Source organism: Cynocephalus volans, chromosome 2 (assembly GCF_027409185.1).
Source record: "Cynocephalus volans isolate mCynVol1 chromosome 2, mCynVol1.pri, whole genome shotgun sequence".
NCBI lineage: Eukaryota > Metazoa > Chordata > Mammalia > Dermoptera > Cynocephalidae > Cynocephalus > Cynocephalus volans.
Window position 1 is genome coordinate 178,010,638 of NC_084461.1, and position 24,412 is coordinate 178,035,049.

At 48.3% G+C, this 24,412-nt stretch overlaps 1 protein-coding gene across 3 annotated transcripts; it reads right to left on the bottom strand.

Moving 5' to 3' along the window:
• Positions 1-4,670: 4,670 nt before the first annotated feature.
• PUS1 (pseudouridine synthase 1) lies at positions 4,671-18,612 on the bottom strand. Of its 3 annotated transcripts, none has more exons than XM_063086426.1 (6): positions 18,565-18,612; positions 17,455-17,686; positions 15,035-15,172; positions 10,676-10,778; positions 6,740-7,431; positions 4,671-5,017 (listed from the first exon to the last, which is right to left on the bottom strand). In XM_063086426.1, exons 2-6 carry the CDS (start codon positions 17,674-17,676, stop codon positions 4,970-4,972), a joined length of 1,203 nt encoding a protein of 400 aa, XP_062942496.1. In that variant the 5' UTR covers positions 17,677-17,686; positions 18,565-18,612; the 3' UTR covers positions 4,671-4,969. The 3 variants fall into 3 exon arrangements, with proteins under 3 accessions (XP_062942496.1, XP_062942495.1, XP_062942494.1); XM_063086425.1 differs by having other exon boundaries at positions 18,409-18,580; XM_063086424.1 differs by lacking the exon at positions 18,565-18,612 and adding an exon at positions 17,867-18,221.
• Between the last annotated feature and the right edge of the window lie 5,800 nt (positions 18,613-24,412).

Below are 24,412 nucleotides of genomic sequence, written 5' to 3' on the forward strand. Positions count from 1 at the left end.
GATGTGTTCCCCAGACTGTACTTTCCAGCCTCCAAAACTATTAAAAAGCCACTACATCCACTGCCAGCAGCAAACAGGGAGGCTTTCACCTTGAAGAGGAAACAAAAAAGAAGTTTTGAGGTTGAGAACAGATCTAGTTCTTTTTCTATTTTGATTAATCGCTTTTGCTTCATTTCACAATGATATCTCAATAGTTTTAAATGTGGATGACAGGCTGATCACACTTGAAAATGATGACAATTAAAAAGTGACTTTGGAAACAAGTGCTTTAAGGTAATTATTCTTACAGTTCTTTAAGTCAGTTTATTGTGAAGTTATCAAAAATAAAACTTTGAGGCAATTTCTAGTAGGAATTATCAGTCTCCATTAAAAATGTTCTATTGGTTTGCAATATGAACTTTTGTGCAGTTCCCACACAGAATAAAAAATAATCTGTTAATATGAATAAACTTAAGTAGTAAGAATTCTACACATAAAATTATATTGCAATAGTTATCAAAGTCATAAATAGTCCCAGAAAATAAATATTTGGGAGTAGATATAAAAAATGAAATTAATCGTATGTTGTTATTGTACCTTCAAAAACAAGAAGATACAGCCTCGCCCTTAAAGAGTATTTCAACAATTTAAGTTACAGGAACATTGAATATAGATTTTACTAGGCCAGACCATCGTCCCTAATACTTAGATTTGTTCTAATCCTCACTCTGCCAAATTACTTAACACTAGCCTAGTTACTAAACCACCCAAATTTTAGTGTCCTCATCTGTTATTATAAGAAAAGATATTAATGCATAACTGATAGGGTTGTTATGAATATTAAACTATTTAATAAGTGTAAGACATTTAAAAGTATCTGGCTCTGCAAAATTAATTTTAATCATTAGCTCAAAAAACACAAAAATTCACAAGTTTGAAAAACATATACACACATAAACCCACAAAAATACACAAAATGTCCTTAGCATTATTTATAATAGCCAGAAAGTGGAAACAACGCAAATATCCATTAAGTGATGAATGGATAAACAAAATGTGGTATAGCCATAAAATAGAATAGTATTCAGCCAAAAAAAAAGGCCAAGGTCGGGGGGTGGGAGGAATGAAGCACTGATACATGCTACAACATAGGGGAACCTTGAAAACATTATGCTAAGTGAAGGAAGCCAGACACAAAAGGCCACATATTTTATGATTCCATATACATGAAATATACAGAATAGGTAAATCCATAAATGGAAGGTTGATTACTGGTTGCCAGGGGCTGGGGTGAGGGGATAGAGACCGATGACAAATGGATGTGGGGTTTCCTTTTGGAGTTGATGAAAATGTGAAATTAGATAGTGCCTATGGTTGGACACCTTCGTGAATTTACTAAAAGCCACTGAATTGTACACCTTAAAAGGGTGAGTTATATGGCATGACATAAATTACATCTGAATAAAATTAGTTGATTTTTTAAAAACAGAGGCTGTGAGGTGATCAATGCAAGCACAAAAGCCCTCACTGACCTTTAACACACTGAACATTTTAAAGAGGAAGAAAAGACTGGCCAGTGAGCTCAATTGGTTAGAGTATGGTGTAACACCAAGGTCAAGGGTTCAGGTCCCCATGCTGGCCAGCCACCAAAAAAAAGAGGAAGAAAAACTTGGCTATGAAAGGTAGGAGACAGGGACAGTTGGAAGGGGATAAAATTAGTTAGATAAAAGAAGGGAGCAATTTCACATTTTTAAGAGCTGATGAGAAGGAAGCAGTAGAGAGATGCTGAAGTTACAAATAAAGGCAAACAAAGCACAGGATCTAAGCAGGCAGGAGAGTGATGCTGGAGGTTGAAGGCACTGGCCCTGGAAAGGGAGGTCACCGCGGCAGCAGGAAAGGGGAGAGGACAGGAGTGCAGGCTCCATTTCACGGGGAGCCATCTGCTGAGAGGAAAAGGTCACTGTGAGATGATCTGAAGCATGCATCAATCTAGGGGACCCCAGGGGACTGCTCAGCATTGGAGACCATGGGGCTATTCAAGGGTTTTACCTCACAGTTCAGGAGCAAGTGTGCAAGGAGGCAGTTGTATGAAGCAACACGAGGAGCTTTGCCACACCAAAGAGGCCCAGAGTCCCTGAAGGGTTGGACTGTGGACTCTAAGCTGGAGGCCAGGATGAAGTAGCCAAAGGAGAAGAAAGCGGAGCCATCAACCAGCAGTGCAGCAGCATCAGACACAGTACAGGGGAACTCCAGAAGTTCATGGAAAAGTAGACCAAAAAGATGAATCTGTCCGTGAACTTTCTGAAGCACTCTCATAACAGGCAATACCAAGCATCACAACCAGGATGGGCAGTTCCAGTCGGGTAGTTTGAATGAACAAAAATATGACTGCAGATTCCCAACTTATGAGTCCCTACTTAATTCCCATACACGGACTACTTAGTTTATGTAAGTGAAATGATGGATTTTATGAATTCTTTGGACTAGTTGTTTCAACGAGAGGTTTTAATTTTGGTGAAAAGCAATTTATCATGTTTTTCTTTGACATTTAGTGCTTTTTACATCTGAAGAAATCTTTGCCTACTTCAGGTGGTGAAGATATTCTGTGTTTGATCTTCACAGCTTTATAGTTTTAGCTTTTCTGCTTAGGTTTGTGATCCACCCTGAATTAACCAGTTGCTTTAGCACCATTTTTTAAAGAATTGTCTCCCCCTCCCCCCCCCCATGGAATTGTCTTTGTGTGGACTGGCTCTTTACCTTAATCCCACCCTCATGTTTGGTGAAGTTGGAAAGTTAAAAACCACACTTATCAGACTTCCTTGCAATCAGAGTTCCAGCTGAGATTTAGATTGCTCAAGGCTTGATATATCTGTGCAAGATTGAAGGCTGGAAGGGAGGCAGCCCCCACGTTTCTGGTGCTCTCCACTGCACTTGCTGCCAGCAAGCAGGGTCTCCCTGCAATGGAGGTCCAGTGTTGGGTGGCCATCAACTCAGAGCAAGGATAGTGGTGGCTTCTTGACCTAAACCCCCCACCCCTGGGCCACAGCCTTTATGGAGGGCAAGAGCTACCAGAACTAGGTAGCCCTTAGAAAAACATCAGATCAACAATTCTACTTGTACAAATACTCACGTGTGCAAACAGGATGTATTGTACAGGGATGGTCAAAAGACAGGAGGTACATGCCCACCAGGCAGCTGAACAGTAGGGAGGCCCCGCACCAAGAGCCATCAGCGAGCATAAGGCAGACACCCACGATCACAAAGATACAGTAAGTAGAAAACGCAGGAGTCAACGTGCATTGTCAGCTACCACCCTTGTAAAGAGAAGGAGGGTCAGATGTGCCATGTAAGCCACAAGAAACTGGTAAGCACGACACCCTGTGGACAGAGGTCCCGGAGGCAACTTCCCTTATTATACTTTTTTTTTTTCCATGTATGTGTATTATTTTAAAATATCACATACCTTGGGATAGTCAAAGGTGACTTAAATGGATCACACATTAATTACCTGGAGTTCAAATTGAGAGGTGGCTTGATTTGACCCTCAGACCAAAACTACATAGCCTTTCACAGGAGAACCCCAAGATCGCAGTGATTAGGCTTTCTGCCCTGTAAATTGATTTTAAACGTCCTGTCACAGGTAAAATTAACATGCTTCAGACCAACCTCTTGATATTTCTCCTCCAAACCCATTCCTTTCCCAGTCTCCCCATTTCAGTTAACAGCACAACTCATTAATGCCTCAAACCCAAAGCCCAGTCAGACTAAAATCCCCTCTCCCCCCATCCTCCCCAGCATCAGTGATCCTCCTGCTTTTCTGGCCCAGACCCATCACACCCCGCTGGACTGCTCTCAGACACCAAACAGCCTCCCACCCACCTCACACTGCAATCTCCTGAATGGCCTTCCTGGTTCTCCACATGGGGCACAGCCACCACAGACAGCCATCCATCCCCAGTGTGCACACGTGCATGTGTGGACATGTCACAGGCACGGGCATCACGTCACGTCACACAGGCATGCCACTTCCCCACCTGGAGCCCTCCCCTGGCTCTCCTGCAGCAGCCATGCTGGCTGCCCGCCCACCGCCTAGCCCCCCTCTTCCTCACAGAACTTCCATTCTGTCTGAACAGCACCAAATGCCACTTCATAAGTAGCACGTCCCAGCCTCCCATGGAGTCAGCTGTGGCCAACGAGGTGAAGAGGCTGCCAGTGGGTCTCCCGAGAAAGCTCTCAAACGGGCATACTCCCCACCTGCCCCTTTCTCCCACCCTCGCCACCCCGCCCAGAATGTGGACAGTGCTGGCCACAAGCACAGGAGGGCCAAGTGGGGACAGGAGCCATGCCCGCTGGCACCCTGGAGGCTGCCCCAGCCCTGTCGGCCACCTTTCTCTCCTGTTCCCGCTCCTTGCCGAGCTCTTACCCTGACGGCTGCACAACTCCAACTTCTCACCGGGGCTTCTAGAAGCCTCCACAGGCTGCCCCTGCTCCAGCCTCGCCTACACCACAGCCTCAGCCCACCCCAGCCACAACTGCTGCCACTGCACATCCCTTATGTCCCCCACTGCGGAGCATGGGCCGCGGCTGTTCCAGTCAACCATGTGTACCCTAGCATGGGACAGTGCTCCATTCACCGCTGCTGATAAAAGGAAATGTAAAAGACCAAGAAAAAGGCAAAAAGATTCACTAAGCAAAATTTATACTTATTTAATAGGAAAATTATTTCTTTAAAAAAATAGTCTTTACATGCCAAGATGCACATACGTACATGAGCTGAAAATAGATTTGAGGCAGGTGATTCCTGGGATGAAAACTCAAAATGACACAAGATCTCGAGACCCTGAGTTTACAGAGCCTGGCCACAGCTGGCAGGCAGGCGCAGAGCTCCCAGCACTCCTGCCATGGTGAGCAGCGACCCCAGCCTCTCACCACCCGCAGCAGTGGCAGATCCTCTGCCCATGCCAAGGGCCACCTCCTTGATGCTTTGGCCTCAGTCGGTGTCTCCATCCCCTTCTCTACCTTCTGGGGGACTGGGGACCTGCAGAAGAGGAACAGATGGGAAAATGATGGTGCACCATCACCCTGCTGACAGTGTGCTCCTGCCTGCAAGGGACCCTGCCCACCCCGCGGTGGCCTCCCTCCCCCTCCTGGAGTCCTGCGGGCGGGCCCCTCTCAGGCATCTACTCCTGCATGCCCAGAGCTGCCATGTCCCCCAACCCTGCCCTCATTGGGAGCACAGGTGAACATCTGTTCTCAGTCGCTCTCTGAACAGGTTTCAAGAATCTGCACAGGGAAAGCTCAGGGCTGGGGCCAGTATTTGATGGATTCCTTCAAATCCCCACAGGCTGCAATGACTGCAGAAGGACATAAAAGTGGGCTATTCCAAAACTTGACAGGTGTAGACACTCCAGCAGTATCTAAAGACAGCAAGTGGTCAAAGGCCTCTGTCAAGTGTGACTCAAGTAGAGGTCAGTCTGGCCCCAAGAAAGATCAGCACATTTGCTTTCTTTAGCTTACACAGTGCTTGGAAAAATCACATAGAATTATGGAATGCCAGTTTCTCTTGACAAAATTTAAGCTCTGCCAACCATGGGGCCATGTTCCATTGTAGCCACCACTGGCTGGCACTGGGCTGTGACAACCCCTATAGATGGCATAAGAGGTCTCCCGGTCACCAATTTCCACCACTCTCTGTTGCCCCCCAACAATGGTTGCCACTTACCACCTGATCTGCATGACTGCTTTTCTTTTCTTTTCTTTTTTTTTTTTAAGACTGACCAGTACAGAGCTCTGAACCCTTGACCTTTGTGTTATAACACCACGCTCTAACCTAGGGAGCTAACCAGCCAGCCCTTCATGGCTGCTTTCTTACACCTGGCCCACTTCAATAGCTTACACTACTTCCCTGGGTCCTGTATGCACAAGAGTTTGTAACCCCAGGTGTGCAAGCAGGACACGTTTTTGTGAGCATCTAGACAGTGGGAAGAAATCTCCTGAGCTCCAAGTGGGAATTTTAGCCTTTGAGAACCCGCTGGCACAGTGTTGTAACACCAAGGTCAAGGATTCGGATTCCCATGCCAGTCAGCCACCAAAAAAACAAAAAGAAAGAAAAGAAAACCTGATGGACCACCATGACAAAATAGGGGCTCTGGGGACATCGCTCACCCAGAGCAAAGAACTAAGAACTAAAGTAGAACTTCAACTTTAGACTGCTTTTAGCTCCAGCTCTTCAAATCATGTATATATTGTTGTTCTAAAGGGCATTTGTCCTCTGAGGGGGTCAGGGGCACCCCTGGCATGGCACAAGTGCTCATGCTAAGTGGAAGGCATACCCTGCACCCAAACACCTTCCAGGACGGGAAGCACCACCAGGACAGACAGGGGTACTGTAAGAGGAGCGAGGACCAGCTTTGCATCTGCAGTGGGTCAGCCACAGACATGTGGGCTGTTTAGCAGCATTGGCACAACCCCATGAGTGAGCACGTGTGCCCAGCAGCCTCACCATGCACCAGGGTCACAAAGCACTGTGGGGGGAAAGTGAGCAAGAGGCAAAACAGGTGGGCAGCAAGGCACGTCTTGAGGGTGCTGACTGAGCCACTGCCTGGCCCTGTACGTCCCGCTGCTAAGTGACCTCAGGGGAAGTGATGCACCGCTCTGTGCCTCAGCTTGCAACTCTGAGCAATGGGAGCAATGACAAGCACGCAGCCCAGCATCCGCATGGGCATGCCTCTGGGTCAGCACTGCCGTGACCCAGCCCTACCTTGGCTCCTATGCCGGCTGCCACGAGGGCAGTGGCGCTGAAGTCATGGACGGGCAGGGTGCTCAGCCACTGGGCCATGGACCGCTCGTCCCGCTCGGTGCTGATGATGGTGGGGTAGATATACTGCTCCTTGAAGGCTGCCACCTTCCCCTCCTCCTGTGCCCAATCCAGTGGCTCATGCAGCCCATCATTGCCAAAGCGTTGGTTATACTTCTCGAAGTGCACTCTCTCCAGGACGAGGCCAAGCCCTGGTGCCTTGGGTATGTCCACCTTCTCCTCCCCCCAGCTGCGCTCCAGCACACTCTCAGGGGCGTAGCCCTTGACTATGGCCACCACCAAGCCCACCATCTTCCTTATCTGGTGCATCATGAAGCTTTGGCCCTTCACCTTGATCACAGCAAACTCCAGGCCTTCTCGCACAAAGGGCTCCTCGCAGTACATCTCCAGGATGTATCGCCTGGCACTGGGCTCCCACGGCCCCTTCTGTGAGGTGAAGTTGTGGAAGTTGTGGGTGCCCTTGTAACAGGCCAGTAGCCTGTTGACCTGCTGCAGGGTCTCAGTGCTCAGGCGGTAGGTCTCATCCTGTGCATCCCGGTCCTTGTGGGCAAAGGCAAAGGTGGGCAGCATGTAGAAGTAGGTCCTAGCATCACACTTGTTCTTGGAGTTAAACCCACCCGTGACCCTCTTCAGTCCTGGGGGAGAGGAGGCAAAGGAGAAAGGCCACGGGACGTCCTGAGCATACTGAGGACCAGAGTCCCCTCACCCAGAACACACGCAAGGCTCTAGCAAGGACTGGGCTCTGTGTTAAGTTCTAAACCCACATGATGCTTAATCTCAGAATTGAACACAAATCCAAACAACAAAAATGTAAGGGTCTGTTGGCAAAGGTGTGGGGAAGTAAACCCTCACACACTTCGCTGAGCGTGAGCCAGAGCAGCCTTTCCCCACAGATTAAAAGGCAAAATGTCTGAAAAGTGCAGCTGTGACACAGAACTCGTTTGTTAGAATTTTACACATAAGGCCACACTGGCAGCACTGTTTTTAACAGAAAAAAAAAATTGGAAGCAACCTTAAAAGTCCAGCAGTAGAAGACTGATCAAATAAATTCCAGAATATTCACAGAATAAATAGGATGCAGCCCCGGAAGATCAGGAATAAATCTCAGGCACTGAGGCCCGGCCTCCTCTGAGATGCTGCAGTGCCTTGAGCACTACTGGCCCTAGGAACTGCTCAGTAAATACCTGGTGAACACTAAGTAAAAAATCAAATGAAAAAGGCAAAATGAAGACCTCTCTGCAGTCCCATCTGCTGTGTACGTCTGTGTCGGCACAGAAAATCCCTGGGAGAGTAAGAACCAGTGACAAGCTTGGGCTGTGGACAGAGATGCCTTCTCCTGTCTCTGGACACCCCCCTGAGCTGCGCATCTCCTGTGGGGACTTCAGTCATGACTAGAAAGGTAGTTCCACCCAGTTACTAGGGTCCCACCTCAAAAGAGCTGGATTTAACACCCGACTTTGGTTTCACATTTACGAGGAGCAACAGGGGCCTCCCAATCTGACAAGCAGCCAATGCCTCGAAGCAGCCTGTCCCCAGCCCTGGTGCTGGTTCAGGGGGATCCATGAGCTTCTGCCCTGTGCTCCCTGTTCTGTCTCCACAGCCCTGTTTCTGGGTGACTTTATTCTTGAATTTTTGTCTTACATTTAAAGATCCAATTTCACAAACACTGAACACCACAAGGATGCTTTGTGAACATAATTTTAGTTGTTCAGGACCTAACTGCTATGAGAAGACTGACAAGTGCTGGCATGAGGCCCCACTGCCAGGCCATGAAGGAAGGCCACTGCCTGGCCCCCCCATGTTTTACAGGGAATGCTACCATTGGTAATTCTTTTAGCATAACTGCGGATTAATCTGTGGGATTCATTAAGATATTTTCCATGGAAATGAGTGGCAAGAGGCATCGAAAGTGACTTTCAGAGGATCTACTCTATGAGGAGTTTTTCAGTAGGGAATTTTCCTCACAAGGCAGAGAAAGACCATAGCAAAATAAAAATAAACCTATATTAAAAATAAACCTATATTAAAAATAAACTTAATTGTGATTATCAATAAGGGTCACTGAATCCTATTTATGACTTGTATGCAAATAATTATAGCTGCTTTATTTGTAAAAGCCCAAAACTGGAAACTACCCAACATCCATCAGCAGGTATATGGACGAACATTTTGTGGTATAACTATGTAATGTTATACCACGAGCAATAAAAAGAGGCAGACGACTGATATATGCAACAACAGCGGTGCATCTTAAAATAATTAGACTGAGTAAAAGAAGCCAGACAAAAAAAGAGTACGTATTACAGATTCCATTTACATCACACTCTAAACACATGAACTAATCTCTAGTGACAGAAAGCAGGTCAGTGGTCACCTGGGGAGAAAGCAGGTGGGGTGGGACAGAGGGAGGGGTTAGAGCCTCCTGGTGGGGGGGGGGTGATGATGGTTTCACAGGTGCACACATACATCAAAACTACCTAATTATACACTTAAATGCACAGCTGATTTTATGACAATTGTACTTCAACAAAAAAGCATTTAAAAATTAAAACATACTGGCTGCTTAAAGAAAAAACAGCCACATACTGTGGGACTTATTACATATGAAGAAGTGAAATACATATCAACAACAGCACGGAGGCCGAGAGGGAAGAACATGAGCAGAACACTGGTCAAGTTCCTAGACTACTTGTGAAGCACTGTGATCCCACAGGAAGTGGGACTGCAGTAAGTTAGAGTAAGCTTCAAACCAGGGACTGGCATAGTACGGCCCAATACCACAGCCTGTTTTTGTACAGACTGTGATATAAGATTGAAAGGGTAGTTTAAAAAAAAAAAAAAAAAAAAAGCATCAGAGACAGTAATCTATATGGCCGGTAAAACCTAAAACATTTAGGGGCCGAGCCCGTGGCGTACTTGGTAGAGTGCTGCGCTGGGAGCGCGGCGACTCTCCCGCCGCGGGTTCGGATCCCATATAGGAATGGCCAGTGCACTCACTGGCTGAGTGCTGGTCACGAAAAAGACAAAAAAATAATAATAATAATAATAATAATAAAAACCTAAAACATTTACTATCTGACCCTTCACAGAAAAAGTTTATCAACCCTTCATTTGAACCCCAAAGCAATCACTAAAAAAAAACACAAAAAGTTACAAAAAAGGGTTATAATTAAATGGAATTATAAGGAATATCAATTAATCCAAAAGAAGGAAGAAACAAAAATGGGAACAAAGAAAAGATATGACATATAGAAAACACATAGGATGGGCCGAGCCTGTGGCGCACTCAGGAGGGTGCGGCGCTGGGAGCGCGGCGACGCTCCCAGCGGCCGCGGGTTCGGATCCTATATAGGAATGGCCGGTGCACTCACTGGCTGAGTGCCGGTCACGAAAAAGAAAAAAGAAATAAAAAAGAAAAAAAAAAACACATAGGATGGCAGATTTACACCCAGCCATCCCAATAATTATATTAAATGTAAGTGGCCTGTGCATGCTGCTTAAAAGGCAAAGATAGATTTAATTTTTTCTTAAAAAAGAGCTTAAACACCCATTGTATCAGTCCTGTTAAAAAAGGGTAAAATGGCCCGTTTAAACCATGAATTCGAATGTTCATCCCCACTGTTTTCTTAAAACAAGGCACCCAAAGCAATAAGGCACTGCAACTGAGGGGCCTTATAATTCTGTCCACCTTAGCTGTTCCTGTTTCTGAAGGAGGTGGAATACTGAACTCTTGGAGATTTACAACCATACTACCACCATTCTTATTCCACTTCTGCACCAGAGATATTCAGTAAAAGAAGGCAGGGGCATGTGTAGCTTCATGCACTCTGCAAGACCATCTACAACCAGGTGTGTAGCTGCCTGCATTGCGAGCCTTACCCAAAATCCGAATGTGAGACGGAAGGTGGCTGTTGATCTTTTCTAAAATGTCATCAATCATCCACACCTTCAGGGACACTACCTGGCCAGCTGCAGACACGCCCTGTAAAGAAAGCAAAAGGGGCAGAGGGAAAGTGGGTCCAGCTGGGCCTTGCTCCTCGGCACACACTTTACATATTGGTCCTCTGAAACAGAACAACTATCTAAGTGTTACATCTTTTCACAAAGGAATTCTGCTTTTATATATACCAATTTTCTATATACCACTGGGGTGAGTGTAGCACAACTTATAAAATAAAATATTACAAATGACTTCAAAGCCCAACAAAACACTAAATTAGGAAACATAAACATAACACTCGTGCAGACAGGAAACAAAATCCCACATAAGATATGACTCCAACAATTTAGGAAAAAAGAAAACACAAACTAGATGACAGAACTATGAGCAAAATAAAGAAGAGGTTCCTACCCGAGTCACAGCAGGAGTGATTTCATGGGAGAAAGGGAAGTGCCATCTGGGGACAGGTGCTGGGTACACAGATGAAAACTGACCAAGCTCTACACTTTTGATTAGCACATTTCACTGTTTGTATATTGTACATTTTTTTAAAGCAAGTTTTAAGCAAGTTGGTATGGCAGTAACTTCCAGGCAGAGGGAAGAGGTGCTGGGATGCTGGCCGAGTTGATCTGGTGACAACCTAAGCATTCACTTCAGAGTCATCTGTACTACCTCACCCTGGTGTTACATGCACTTTTCCCTGTATTACAGTCACAATTTCTAACAAGGTTTAAAAAATATATGCAAAGAAAATACAGCATAACACATATAGTACTACTACCAAAAAAATGTTTTATCTGAATCTAGTCACAAGGAACAGAGAAATCCAGGTTGAGGACATTCTTCAAAACAAATGGCCTTTGGCCAGCTGCCACAAAAAAACAAAACAAAACAAAACTGGCCTGAACTGTCCAAAAATGTTAAATCATGAAGAACAGAAAGGAGGCAAAGAAATAGTTTCAGATTAAAGGAAACTCAAGAAACATGACAACTGAATGCAACACATGATCCCAGATTAGGTACTGGATCAGTTAACAAATACCAAAGGCAGCTCCACACTCCAGAAAATATATCAGACAATGGTATTCTACCAATGCTGAATCTCCCAAGGGTGATGATTTATGTGGTGGGGTTGCTGGCACATGTTGCTGTCCCTAGGAGACTCATGCTGACATATTTTGGGGTGAAGGGTGGAGATGTCTGCAACTTTCTCTCGAATGGTTCCATTTATTTTATTTTATTTATTTTTTGGCAGCTGGCAGGTATGGGAATCCAAACCCATGACCCTGGTGTCATAAAGCTGCACTCTAACCAGCTGAGCTAACCAGCCAGCCCCTCAAATTGTTCTGTTTAAAGAGGAAAAAAGTGATGGCCCTTTTTTTAGGTTAGCTCAGTTGGTTAGAGTGCAGTGTTGTAACACCAAGGGTAAGGGTTGGGATCCCCGTGACGGCCAGCCACAAAAATAAATAAATAAATAATTCTTTTTTAAAAGGGGGGAAAAAAGGAGTTAGATAAATAAAGAGAAGGAAAACAATGATGGCAAAAACTTAACCCTGGTGAGTGAATCTAGGGGGAGACCACGTGGGTGCTACCCACACTATTCTTGAGACTTTTCTGAAGGTCTGAAGTTTATAAAATAAAAAGTTGGGTTAAAAAAGAAAGACAAAAAATTGAACTATTGAGATGTTCCACCAGCCAAATCCACTTTGCCCTATACCCACACCCTCCCAGACAGAAGCATCAGGCCACGTGTGTCCACTGAGTGCGTGAACAAGCCATTCTGAAACAACGCACCTTTACTGGGCAATACACAATGGATTTCAGCCTTGGCACAAAAAAAAAGGAAAGGAAAATATATTTCACTGATATTCTTTTTGTATTGATTACATGTTGAAATGAAAACACTTTAGATATACTGGAGGAATGGGGGTGACAGCTAAAGGGAACAGGGTTGCTTCTGGGGATGACGATAATGTCCTAAGATCGGCTGTGGTGATGGTTGCACAACTCTGTGAATATACTAGAAATCACTGAACTGAATACTAGAAATCACTGAACACTTTTTTTTTTTTTTTAAATGATGACAAGTAAGGGGATCTTAACCCTTGGCTTGGTGTTGTCAGCACCATGCTCTCCCAACTGAGCTAACCCGGCCATCCCTATATAGGAATCTGAACCCATGGCCGTGGTATTATCAGCACCACACTCTCCCAAGTGAGCCACGGACCGGCCCTGAATTGAACACTTTTAATGGGTGAATTGTATGGGAGTGAATTATATCTCAATAAAGCTATTTAAGAAATGGGGCCGAGCTCGTGGCTCACTCGGGAGAGTGTGGCGCTGGGAGCGCCGAGGCCGCGGGTTCGGATCCCATATAGGGATGGCCGGTTTGCTCACTGGGTGAGCGTGGTGCTGACAACACCAAGTCAAGGGTTAAGATCCCCTTACCGGTCATCTTTTAAAAAAAAAAAAAAAAAAAAGCTATTTAAGAAAAACCAAAATCTGAAACAAAAACTAACAAAATGTTACCATTTGTTCATCCAAGAAGCTGGATCCACAGGTGTTATAATATTAGTCTCAAAGGTTTTCTACTTCTTTAGGTTTTCCAAATTGTAAGAAAGAAGTCAAGGGTTTGGATTCCAATACTGGCCAGCCACCAGAAAAAAAAAATTAAGAAAGAAAACATATTGGAATGAAACCATTGTTAATAACAGTGAAAATAAAAATAAAATAAATGCAAGGACCATATTCTGAAATGCTCTGTTCATCAGCTCAGGCAAATGGTTACTTTCCTTCTGCCTTGAAAATAACCCTCTGGGGCCGGCCTGTGGCTCACTCGGGAGAGTGCGATGCTGATAACACCAAGGCCACAGGTTTGGATCCCATATAGGGATGGCCGGTTTGCTCACTGGGTGAGCGTGGTGCTGATAACACCAAGTCAAGGGTTAAGATCCCCTTACCGGTCATCTTTTAAAAAAAAAAAAAGAAAGAAAAAAGAAAATAACCCTCTGGCTACAGCAACCTCTCTAGCTGTAAATGAAAAAATGAAAAAGAAAATGAAACACATAAAGAACCATGGAACCAATTCTTCACCTTTGGCCACCAAATATATTATTGTCATCCCCTGCTAGAAGTGAGCTCTGGGTTCCCACTTTTTCTCTTACCTATCTATACAATGGCTCCAGTTCTGGGTTCTGACCTGGGCCTGTGGATCCCAGGGGATCTGTGGACCTTTGAAACTAGATATTTCTGGGAACAAGATCCATAGCTTTATTCAGATTTCCAGGGGGACCCTGACCTGCAAAACATTATGTCTATGATAGGCCCCCGATACCCTCAGGTGACCTGGGATGCATTATGAGGCCAGGGTTTCAGAACAGCAATGATGAAAGGAATCACATTTACTTCATGTTTTGTACATATTGTAGAAGAGCTTTGTGTTTTCTCAGGCCATACTGTCCCTACCTGCCCAGCCCCAGGTCCCTCTCTGGTGACAAACCTCTGTTCTCCCGTCAGAAGCCACCCTGCCCACTCTGAATCCCTGTGGCTCAGTCTCAGGCACAGGAACATGCTGTAGTGTGAACAATCAGCATGTGCGGCCCCACTCGCCAGTGACTGAGTCCAGGACAGACATGCAAGCCAATCAGAAACAGCAGGACTTATTCTTGTGATTCTGAGTGGATAGCACTGGGCCACCAGCCACACATGCTTATAAGTCCACATAACGGGTCCAGGTGTGAGATGTGCTGCAAGGGTGGAATACACACTGGATTTCAAAGACTTAGCACACTCACAACGTAAAATATATCCCATCAATAGATTTCTATACTGACTACATGATGAGATGAGAATATCTTACATATACTGAGTGAAATAAAGTTGACCATTAAAACAAATTTCACCTATTTCCTTTTCCCCCTTGAATGCGGCTACTAGAAAATGTAACATTTGTGTGGGTGAGCCTGATGTGGACAGATAGAAGGCCGATGTCCTGGCCACAGTGCCACCTGCAGGGAGAGCCTGCCTGAAGACAGAGTTGACATAGGAGAAAGCAAAGACCAGAGAGGACACAAAATCCTGCCGGCAGTGAGCGCCTAGATCCAGCCACACCTGAGCTGACAATGCTCCTGGACTCCTTAGCTACACCAGGCAAAATGTTTTCCAATTAGGTTAGCTTGATTTGTGCCTCTGTCATATGTACCCAAAAAAGTCCTGACCAATAAAGAGACACTAAGATGAAAGTGGGCCAGGTGCTGGTTGTAGCTGCAGAGGGAGGGACAGAGACAGTTGCTACCTACCTTGTCTGTGCGGGCGCACCTCTGGAAGGACATCTTCCTCATGTCTTCGCCATGATTTTCAGGGATGCAGCCAGACCGGACGAGGGCAGACACCAAGTCATCCTCGATTGTCTTGAACTGCGAGGACCCAACGTTCCTCTGGAAAAAAGATGAGGACAGATTGTCTTTCATTCAGTTAACCCTCCAGGGTCTGGGCTGCTCTACATGCCCACATGCAAGAGCACGGCACCGTGGCCACGGGGAGACATGGGAAGCAGGAAAGCCACCTGAGCTGACCTAGTCTCTACAGAGTCCCCACTCTGGGCGGCCAGGTGAAATGGCAAAAGTGGCATCACCTCCCACCCAGTCAGACCTGAAACCAGCCCCCAGACAGGCCAGCACTACCTCCTGCTCAGGACCATCTCAGTCTGTGGCACCCAGGCTCCACAGGGGCGACCCCTCCCTCACCACCATCCTCTGCCAGGTGACACTGCCAGCCAGGGCTGGGCTGGGTATCCCTGGCTCTTCCTAAACCCTTCAGTTCTCATGATCAGCTTATACAACCTCTCAGGATGAATGCATGCCAAAGATAGATACCACTGCTTCCAGAACCATCTCTAATGCTGTACCTTTCACTCATCCTGATAAAAATCCAGGGTCTGCAGGGTCCCATAACATCTGTGAGATCCACAACCTGCTGATCCCCAAAATAGAGAGAGCCGCATCCACTGTTCTCACAAAAACCCTTTCCGATGCAGGGACACAAGGGCCTGTCAGCACTGCCAAGACTCACCATGGGTTCTTCTTCCCAAGTCTGCCTTATGGTTTCCCGCTGCAATTTAAGTCCAATCCCTTTACTCAGCATAAAATTGTAAACGCCTCGGGGCTGGCCTGTGGCTCACTCGGGAGAGTACAGTACTGATAACGCTAAGGCCACGGATTCGGATCCCATATAGGGATGGCCAGTTAGCTCACTTGGAGAGCATGGTGCTAACACCACCAAGTCAAGGGTTAAGATCCCCTTACCGGTCATCTTTTAAATAAATAAATAAATAAATAATAAAATAAAATAAAATAAAAAATCGTAAACACCCCTCACTTAATGACAATGAACATTAACAAGCAAGGAAGACAACCCTTCACTCCGCCATGCGAGCTACTGTCACTTTCCACCTCTCCTTTCTCTAATGGGGAAACCTAGGCAAGCAGAAGATGATGAGACACAGGCAAAGTTCTCAAGATAGCACCTGAGGCAAAAACCTTACATAATCAAAATCAGTCTCACAAAAGCATTTAAATCACCCATAAAGAGGAGCAGATGTGGTCTGTCTGTTCCTAACGCTTGAAGCTAAGTTAGACTAAAGCAACGTCTTCCAACCAATTGTCACAACTAGTTGTCATGACACCAGTTCCATGGGTGCAACCTGTACTTTCTTAAAAAATAAAATAGTTAGACTAAAGCAACGTCTTCCAACCTATTGTCACAACCGTTGTCATGACACCAGTTCCATGGGTGCAACCTGTACTTTCTTAAAAAATAAAATAGGATACAGGGCTGGCTGGTTAGTTCAGCTGGTTTAGAGTATGGTGCTGATAACACCAAGGTCCAGCCAGTTTTCAAAAAAAAAAAAATAAAACAAAACAAAATAAAGTAAAATACAATAGGACACAAAGTATTTCATTACTAACATTGTTCATAGTAAAAGCTATTGTAACTCTGGTGAGACTAAGCACCACTTTCTTGAGCTTGTCTCAGATGGGTACTCATCACACAGTGCTGAACTTCTTACTGTGTGTCATGCTTATAGTTAAAACAACACAGAAACAAAGTGAGAGCCACAGAGTTGGCCACAAGAAGGAACAAAAAGAAAGTCAACCTGACTCATCGGGAACTTGCAGCCTTCTGCCCTTCAGAAAAGGGTCCAATTGGTGGGCTGAGTGGAGAACTCAAGGGGAGCCTCCTGCCCATGGATTTCACATGTCTGATTTGAGCACTAAGCTTTGCACATTAACCTTATGACAAAGAATAACAGCAAGCCCTGCCCATTTTCACATGCTATTAGGTAGGTACTGTGAGCATCCCCATTCTAAAGATGAGGACACTAAGGAAGAGAGGTTCCATCACTGGCCCAGGATCACAAAGCTGGCTCAGCAGTCAAACTGGACCTTAACCACCTTGTCACTGAAGACCTGAGAGGCCCCTTGCCCAGAATCTTGCCTGGAGCAGGACTCAACCAGAGCTGCTTGGGTTCCAACTTAAATCTTGCTTGACGGGGCCCACAGGACAACTTTGAAAAGTGGGTGAAGAGGGTCCCCATTTTTCTGCTGTATCCTGAGGCAACCTCACAACAGTCATGAGAGAAGTAAGGGCTGAGCAAGGGCGGGGCATAGCTGTCCCTGCCCTCACCTGTGCACTGCCCTCACCTGAGAGGCCCCCTTACCTGCATGCCATGGTAACCCTTCCCTGAGTAGGCCATAAGCAGCACGATCTTGCGCTTGGGCAGCTTGCCCTGCCGCTCCTCGGCCTCGCTGCTCCGGAGCCTCTTGGCCTGAGGCTCAGCCTCCTCCCAGAAGCGCGCTGCGCCCGGCAAGCCGCTTCGGGCCTTCTGGTCCTGCAGGCGCTGGGCCCCCCCGGGCGAGGGGGCCCTCCCGTTCCCAGCCATGGGGGACGAGCTGAAGAGACAGGGGCGGCGTGAGCAGGGAAGGCGGGTGGGCGCGTGGACGGACGCAAATTCCCCGCATCTGCTGGCGGCCTCGCCCAGAGTGCAGCGTGGAGCTGGGGCTCCCGTCTGGGAAACGGGGCACGATTAGGGCTCAGCGGCGCCTGCGGTCGCCAAGGCTCGCTGTCATTACCAGAGGGGGCGCGGTCCTAGGCGCGGGGTCCACAGTCCGCAGGCTCTCCACAGCGCCCCGGCCGCCGCTCGCAGGCTGGGGGCGCCCATGCAGGGTGGGCTGGCGGGGCGCGCCCAGCCCCGACCTCTTGGGACCCTCGACGGCCCTGCTCCTCTTCTCCTGACCCCTGACCGCCCCCTGAACCTCTGACGTCCCGGTCCTGCCCCTGCTGACTCTCGACCCCTAAGGACCCCGGCCGCCCCTGCCCGCCTCTCCTGATCTCCCCTAGACCTCCGACGACCTGGCCCAGCTAATTCTGAACCTCGACCTCCTGGGACCCCCGCTGCCTCTGCCCCGCTTCTCCTGACCCCTGGCCTCTCCCGGGACCCTGACGCCCCGGCCCCGCCTCTCCTGACCTCCCCTCGGATCCCCGACGCCCCGGTCCCACCCCTGGTGACCTCCGACCCCTCAAGACCCCCGCCGCCCCTGACCCGTTTCTCCTGACCCCAGACCTCCCCCGGGACCCCCAATGCCCCTTCCCGACTCCAAGGCCCGCGGCTAACCTCCGACTTGGCTAACCAAGACCCCCTGGCTGACCTCTGACCTCCTCAGTCCCTCCTTCTCCCTCCCCGCCCGGTAGGCTTTCCTCGGGAACCGGGAAGACCCGGGCCACCCGAATCGGCACCAGAAGGGCGCGCCCCACGCCCGGCCCCACTCACGGCGCCGCTGACTGAGAGAAGCCGGACCACGTGGACGAAGGCGGAAGTGGAGCAAGCGCTGGATGGCGGCCGAGCGCGGACAAATGTCTTCAGGGCGGAGAGGGGGCGGGGTTAGGGAGAAGCGGAGTTTCCGCAACGAGGTTCCAGGCTGGTCCCGGCCGGTTCTGACTGCAGGAGGTCCCCGGCCAAAACCCAGGGAGGGGCGAGGCTTGGTCCCGCTGTGTCTAGAAAAGAGAAACCATACTATTAAAATGTGCTGGTTATGAATGCACCTATGAGCGAATTTTTAGAATAAACAATTGTAACAGCCAACACATATATTAACACATGAAATCTCTTCATCCACCCTAGGAAGCAAGCACGATTGTAATCCCCGTGTAACGGAAAAGGCAACTAAAGAACAGGGAAATTAAGCTCTTGCTGAAGACACACAGCACCAGCCCTGGCATTTGGAAAACAGAGCTCCTTTTCCCATTTTCCACCGCGGCTCGGCACTGGGCGACCCAGCTCCTGGCCAGCCTTATTTTATATATCGGTAATAATAAAGCCTTTGCTATAGCACAGAGAGGTGCAGTGAGATGTCCAGAGTAACACAGCCAGGGTTCAGACCCAGGAGTGTAAGCTTTGCTCTGAACAACCACAGGTACTGCCTCTTGCTGGTGGGTTAGCTCAGTTGGTTAGTGTGCTGCTTTCTAACACCAAGGTCACCCGGGTTCTGATCCCTCTACCAGACATCCACCAAAAATAAATAAACAAAAACAAAACAAAGTAACTACCATCACCATCATTTCCTTTAAATGGCAAATGTTTAATCTCATGGGAAATTCACTATATTGTTCTTTTCTCATTTTGCCAACGACTAACGTAACTTTTTTGCAGCCCGTTGTAACCCCTGGACAGGGAAGCGTTCACAGTCACTGGTGTGGTGTCCCAAATTCCTCTTCTGTGGCTGGGCCCCTCCACTGATATTCACTCTGAGCACCCTCAGCATCCCTCTTCCAACTCCTTTTACTTAGAGAGAAAAGCAGTGTAGCCCAGTGTGACACTCAGCAAGCACACATTCTCCTAGGCTGGGCAAAGCTGCAGAGACCAACTTCAGGTCCTGGGCAAATCAAGAAAGCTCACCCAGAGATGGCCTGGGGTGGGATGGGGTTGCAAATTCACCTGGGAGAACTGTGGGATTGAAAAAGACAGAAGTCACATGTCTAGAGAGGTTCACTGTGGTGGGGTCAGGGGTCCTGGGCACAGAACTACAGATGCAGTCCTTAATGGCCACACGCTAGTGGCCCCTAAAGGACGGACCATGCCTCCATTGGCTTGTGGCCTGTGAACTGTCACCAATGGGCCCTCACACACCTCACTGGGTTTGCTCAGTGTGAGGGGTGCTGGCCACATGTCGTCCTGCATGTCATCCACTATGGCAAGTTCTGGTAAACAGTCCAGTGTGCAGGGCAGACCTATGTGTGTGAGGGATCATGTCAGAATGGCTGCAGACATACCAGGGACAGTAAGGGTCCTGCTGGTGCTGACATCGGGTCACCGCAGCCTGGGAGAAGGTGAGCATCAGAGAGCATGCTGAGGCTAGAAGGAAGCATGTGGAGGCCACGTGGCTGGGAATAGCAGCGGAGCACTCTACCAGACGCTGGGCCTGGAGTCGTGAACACATGGACAGCAGCCCTTGCCCGCAGGGAGCTCATGTTCCAGTTGGGGAGATGGAGAATGATAACAAACCTGTACAGCAGGGAAACAGGAAGTAGTGCGTTATCAACTATTAAATGCAGGACAAATGGATCAGGAAGTGGGTAGGGTACCAGGTAAGGGAAGGTTGCGATTCAGAGGGCGAGAGAAACAAGCCACCCCAGCGTTCAGGCAGGGCAGTGGGCAGGGGGTGGGGGACATGAGTACAAAGAGGAGCCCACATATCAATGTCTAAATATTTAGAAATTATAAATCAGCTGACTTCTGGTCAAGATGGCAAAACAGACAGTCCCCAGTGTCACTCTCTCCCACAAATCAACTAATTTACAACTATTAGAAAGCAATGATAGGCCGGCCCGTGGCTCACTCGGTAGAATGTGGTGCTGATAATACCAAGGCCACGGGTTCGGATCCTATATAGGGATGGCCAGTTTGCTCACTGGCTGAGCGTGGTGCTGACAACACCAAGCCAAGGGTTGAGATCCCCTTACCGGTCATCTTTAAAAAAAAAAAAGCAATGACAAGGGCTGGCTCGTAGCTCACTTGGGAGAGTGTGGTGCTGATAACACCAAGTCAAGGGTTAAGATACCCTTACCGGTCATCTTTTAAAGCAATGACAGCCAAGCTGGGGCCACTAGAGCTCAGGGGAAGAGGAGGAAAGACCTATGGAGTGCATGAAGGCGGGAGAAGCCAGGATGGAGAAAGAAAAAACCCCTCCAGCTGCTTCCAGGCTGGAGCTGCTGAGCACATGGAGCAGGAGCTGGCAAAGGGCACAGCTGTGCCCTTCAGATGAAGTTGCATGGAGACTGCAGGGGAGAAGAGGGCCTTGGTGGCCCCCAGGCCAGCAAGACCACTAATAGGGTTCCTGTGGATCCACATAGGAGCGAGGAGCCAGAACAACTGACAAAAAGGAGCCACTCAGAGGCTGGTGAGTCATCACAAGAGATCAGCATACAGTCCATCCCGTGGGAAGTGTTTGCAGCACGGGAAGTGTTTGCAGCATGGGAAGTGTTTGCAGCATGGGCAGTGTGGGAAGCGGGCTCACCAGGAGAACACTGGGACACAGCAAGGACAGCTGATCTGCCCCCCAATCAGCGTAGGACCACTCAGAGGATACCGGCCAGGAATATAGAAGTGCTTGGGGTGCAGTTTGATGAAAAGACTCAGATCCAGACCACTGTCTCTACACACCCAGGTGCATTGGATTTCATTAAACCCGGAAGTCCTGTAAAGTCAACCACTAAAACCTGAGCTGCACAAAAAGCCTTCCCCAGGGAATCAACAGCAAAGCAGCACTTTAGCTCAACCACAGAGCTCAAGTACTTGTCCCCACAGGAAGTCCCCCCACTTTAGAAGTAAGCAAAGGACAATAACTTAGTTCCAGCACAGGGTTTGTAAGTGCTGGAAACAGCAAATAATCCAACACAGAACTGAAAGAAAAAACAGAGTACCCACAACCAGACAAAGTTTCATATTAACTAGTGAAGGTCTCATTTCACCAAAGAACACCTAACACCTAGAAGGGCCAGAAGTCCCCTGGGCTACCAAGCCAGAAAGGGGGGACAACCAGTGCCACAGGGCCTGCTTGGGGTCCAGAGGTGTGGGGTCAGGGTCCAGACCCTCTGCCCACAACCAGGCACACTGCCAGCACCATGGGGCCCACCCAGGGTCCTGAGGCATCGGGCAGGGGACTAGACCCTCCACCCATAACCAGGCACACCACCGTCACCACCAACAACTAGGTAAGGTGCATGAAAAACACAACCATATGGGTGGCCCACCACAGCCACCACAATAACCACGGCTGCTGCAAAAGCGGCTAGACACCACAACCACCATGCAGATGGTCTGCCAGCCACTGGAGTGCATTGACACAAGCAGAGACCAAAGGCAAGAAAAGGATGTCTCTCTCCACAAAACTCATTCCAGAGTGACAGAAGAAACATCTATGATAATATTGGGGGACCTGAACATACCCCTCAGCATTGGACAGATCATCTAGGCAACAAATCAACAGAATAGCCATTACTCTTTCAGAAGGAGAGAAGAAATCTAGGGTAATTAGAGGGGGACAGGGGGGAGAGACAGGGGGATGGGGAGAGATTGGTCAAGGGGCATAAAGAATAAGTATAATTTGTAACAATATATATGCTAGTAATATTGATTTCATCAACATATGTTGATGTTGAACCCCCAAAATATATTCAATTATGATTCAATAAAAATTTTTTTAAAAAAAGAATTGTTGTTAATCATGGTAACAAACTGTTTAACAAACTATGAGTTGAATCCTCCTACCTTGAGAACGGTGTTTTTATATGGGGAGGCGAGGTACTCTCAGGCTTCTTGGAGTTCCAGAACAGGTGGCTGGCGGGAGAGCAGTTTCCTCACCTCACCTGGAAGTCTTCCCTCTTCCTACCCCAGCTCCATCGCACTGTAAGGTGCCCCCATGGACACAGTGGGCACCCAATCCCCACATCCCAGCTCTGCTGTCAGCCCCCCACCATTGTCAGCCCTGGAGAATAGACTCGAGGAGGTGGCCATGCAGGTCCAGGGTTCTGAGTACCCAGAGGATAGTCCAGAAGGGGGGTTGCAGACCCCAGATAGGCATGTCACTTGGCCCTGCTGACCCCTCACGTATAGGAAAGGGCATGGACAACAGAATGCTGGAGTTGGACCCACTAAAACATGGGGTCCAGGACAGATGCCTCTCGCCCAGGTCTGGGGGTGGTACTAGTCATCAGAAGCCTCACTGAGATTTGAGCTATGGCTTTTACTCATTTCTTGTGGCTCCTATAACAAATGGCCATGGACATAGTGACTCAGAAACACAAGTGTACTTTCTCAGTTTCTGGAGCCCCAAATCAGCTTCACTGGTCTAAAACCAAGGTGTCAGGGGCAGGCCCGTGGCTCACTCAGGAGAGTGCTGATAACACCAAGGCCATGGGTTCAGATCCTATATGGGGATGGCCGGTTCGCTCACTGGCTGAGCATGGTGCTAACAACACCAAACCAAGGGTTAAGATCCCCTTACCGGTCATCTTTAAAAAAATTAAAAAATAAAAAATAAATTAAAAAATAAAACCAAGGTGTCTGCAGGGCTGGTTCCTTCCAGAGGCCCCAGGGGAGAATCCTTTCCCACCTATTCCACCTTCTGCCCTGAAAGGCAGCATGTTCACAGATTCCAGGGATTAGGGCCTGGACATCTCTGGGGGCATGATTCAGCTGACCACAGACTTGAACTTGGGGCAGGAGTGAGTGTTCCTGGCAGAGAAAATGGCCAATGGGAAGGCCCTGAGGCAGGCGTATGCCAGGCTATCATGGGCTCCACTCTGGCCTTCCCTGGGCATGCCCCCTCCTACAGGTGAGCAGTCATCAGGGCAGGGAGAGACATGCCCACCTGATGTCTGCAGGTAGGGAAACCATAAGGATGCATGGTAACAGGAGGAGGCGGTGGAAATGAGGTCAGAGATGTCAGGCCTTGTAGCCACAGAAAGGACTCAGCTGCAGCTCCGAGAGACAGGGAACCCCAGGCAGGGCATGGGACGAGCAGGTGGCTGAGACAGGAAGAGAGACAGGAGAGTGACGTGACAGTCCAGGTGGAAGGGGCAGCCCACCCCTGCTAAATGGCCCCCTAGGACAGCTCCCCTACCTGGGTTCTGGAAGTGAGGGAAAGTCGTGTGGCAGCCAAGCTCAGGACACTGGGAGGAGGATGCATGGGGCCACCTTCAGAGAGCCACTCCATGTGGGCTATGACCCCAGCGTCCCTACACCCTTCTTCCCAAGGAAACTCTTTGTAGGGAAACGTCCCTTTCCCGCTCTCAGTCTCTGCAGCTCTGGAGGTGTGTGTCTGTCCCACAGTGGCTGTGACCAGGATCCAGGCCAATCCCATCTGTGAGTGCACTACGTGGGCAACTGTGACAGTTCTGCACTGGGCAGATGACCTAAACCAGCCAATCAGAGCCAAGGAGACTTGATTCTGAGATACTCATTGTGCTACTGGGAAAACAGTCAGTCTCCATACTCACCACCCCATGTGAACCAGGAAATTCATAGTGCTGGGGCAGAAACCCGGGTCAGGTGGAGGTCTGTCTACACAGCAGGCCCAAGACCTTGTGCTGTGCTCAGTGTCCCTGCCCCTGATAGGGGC

What these genes read in the sequence shown, in the direction of transcription:
- PUS1 (XM_063086424.1), bottom strand. Translation starts at nt 17,955, where the DNA reads ATGGGCGCCCCCAGCCTGCGAGCGGCGGCCGGGGCGCTGTGGAGAGCC. An exon ending in GGTGCGCCCGCACAGACAAG is followed by an intron (nt 10,779 to 15,034) that starts GTAGGTAGCAAC and finishes CTTTCTTTACAG; the next exon opens with GGCGTGTCTGCAGCTGGCCA. An exon ending in GTCTCACATTCGGATTTTGG is followed by an intron (nt 7,432 to 10,675) that starts GTAAGGCTCGCA and finishes CCTCTCCCCCAG; the next exon opens with GACTGAAGAGGGTCACGGGT.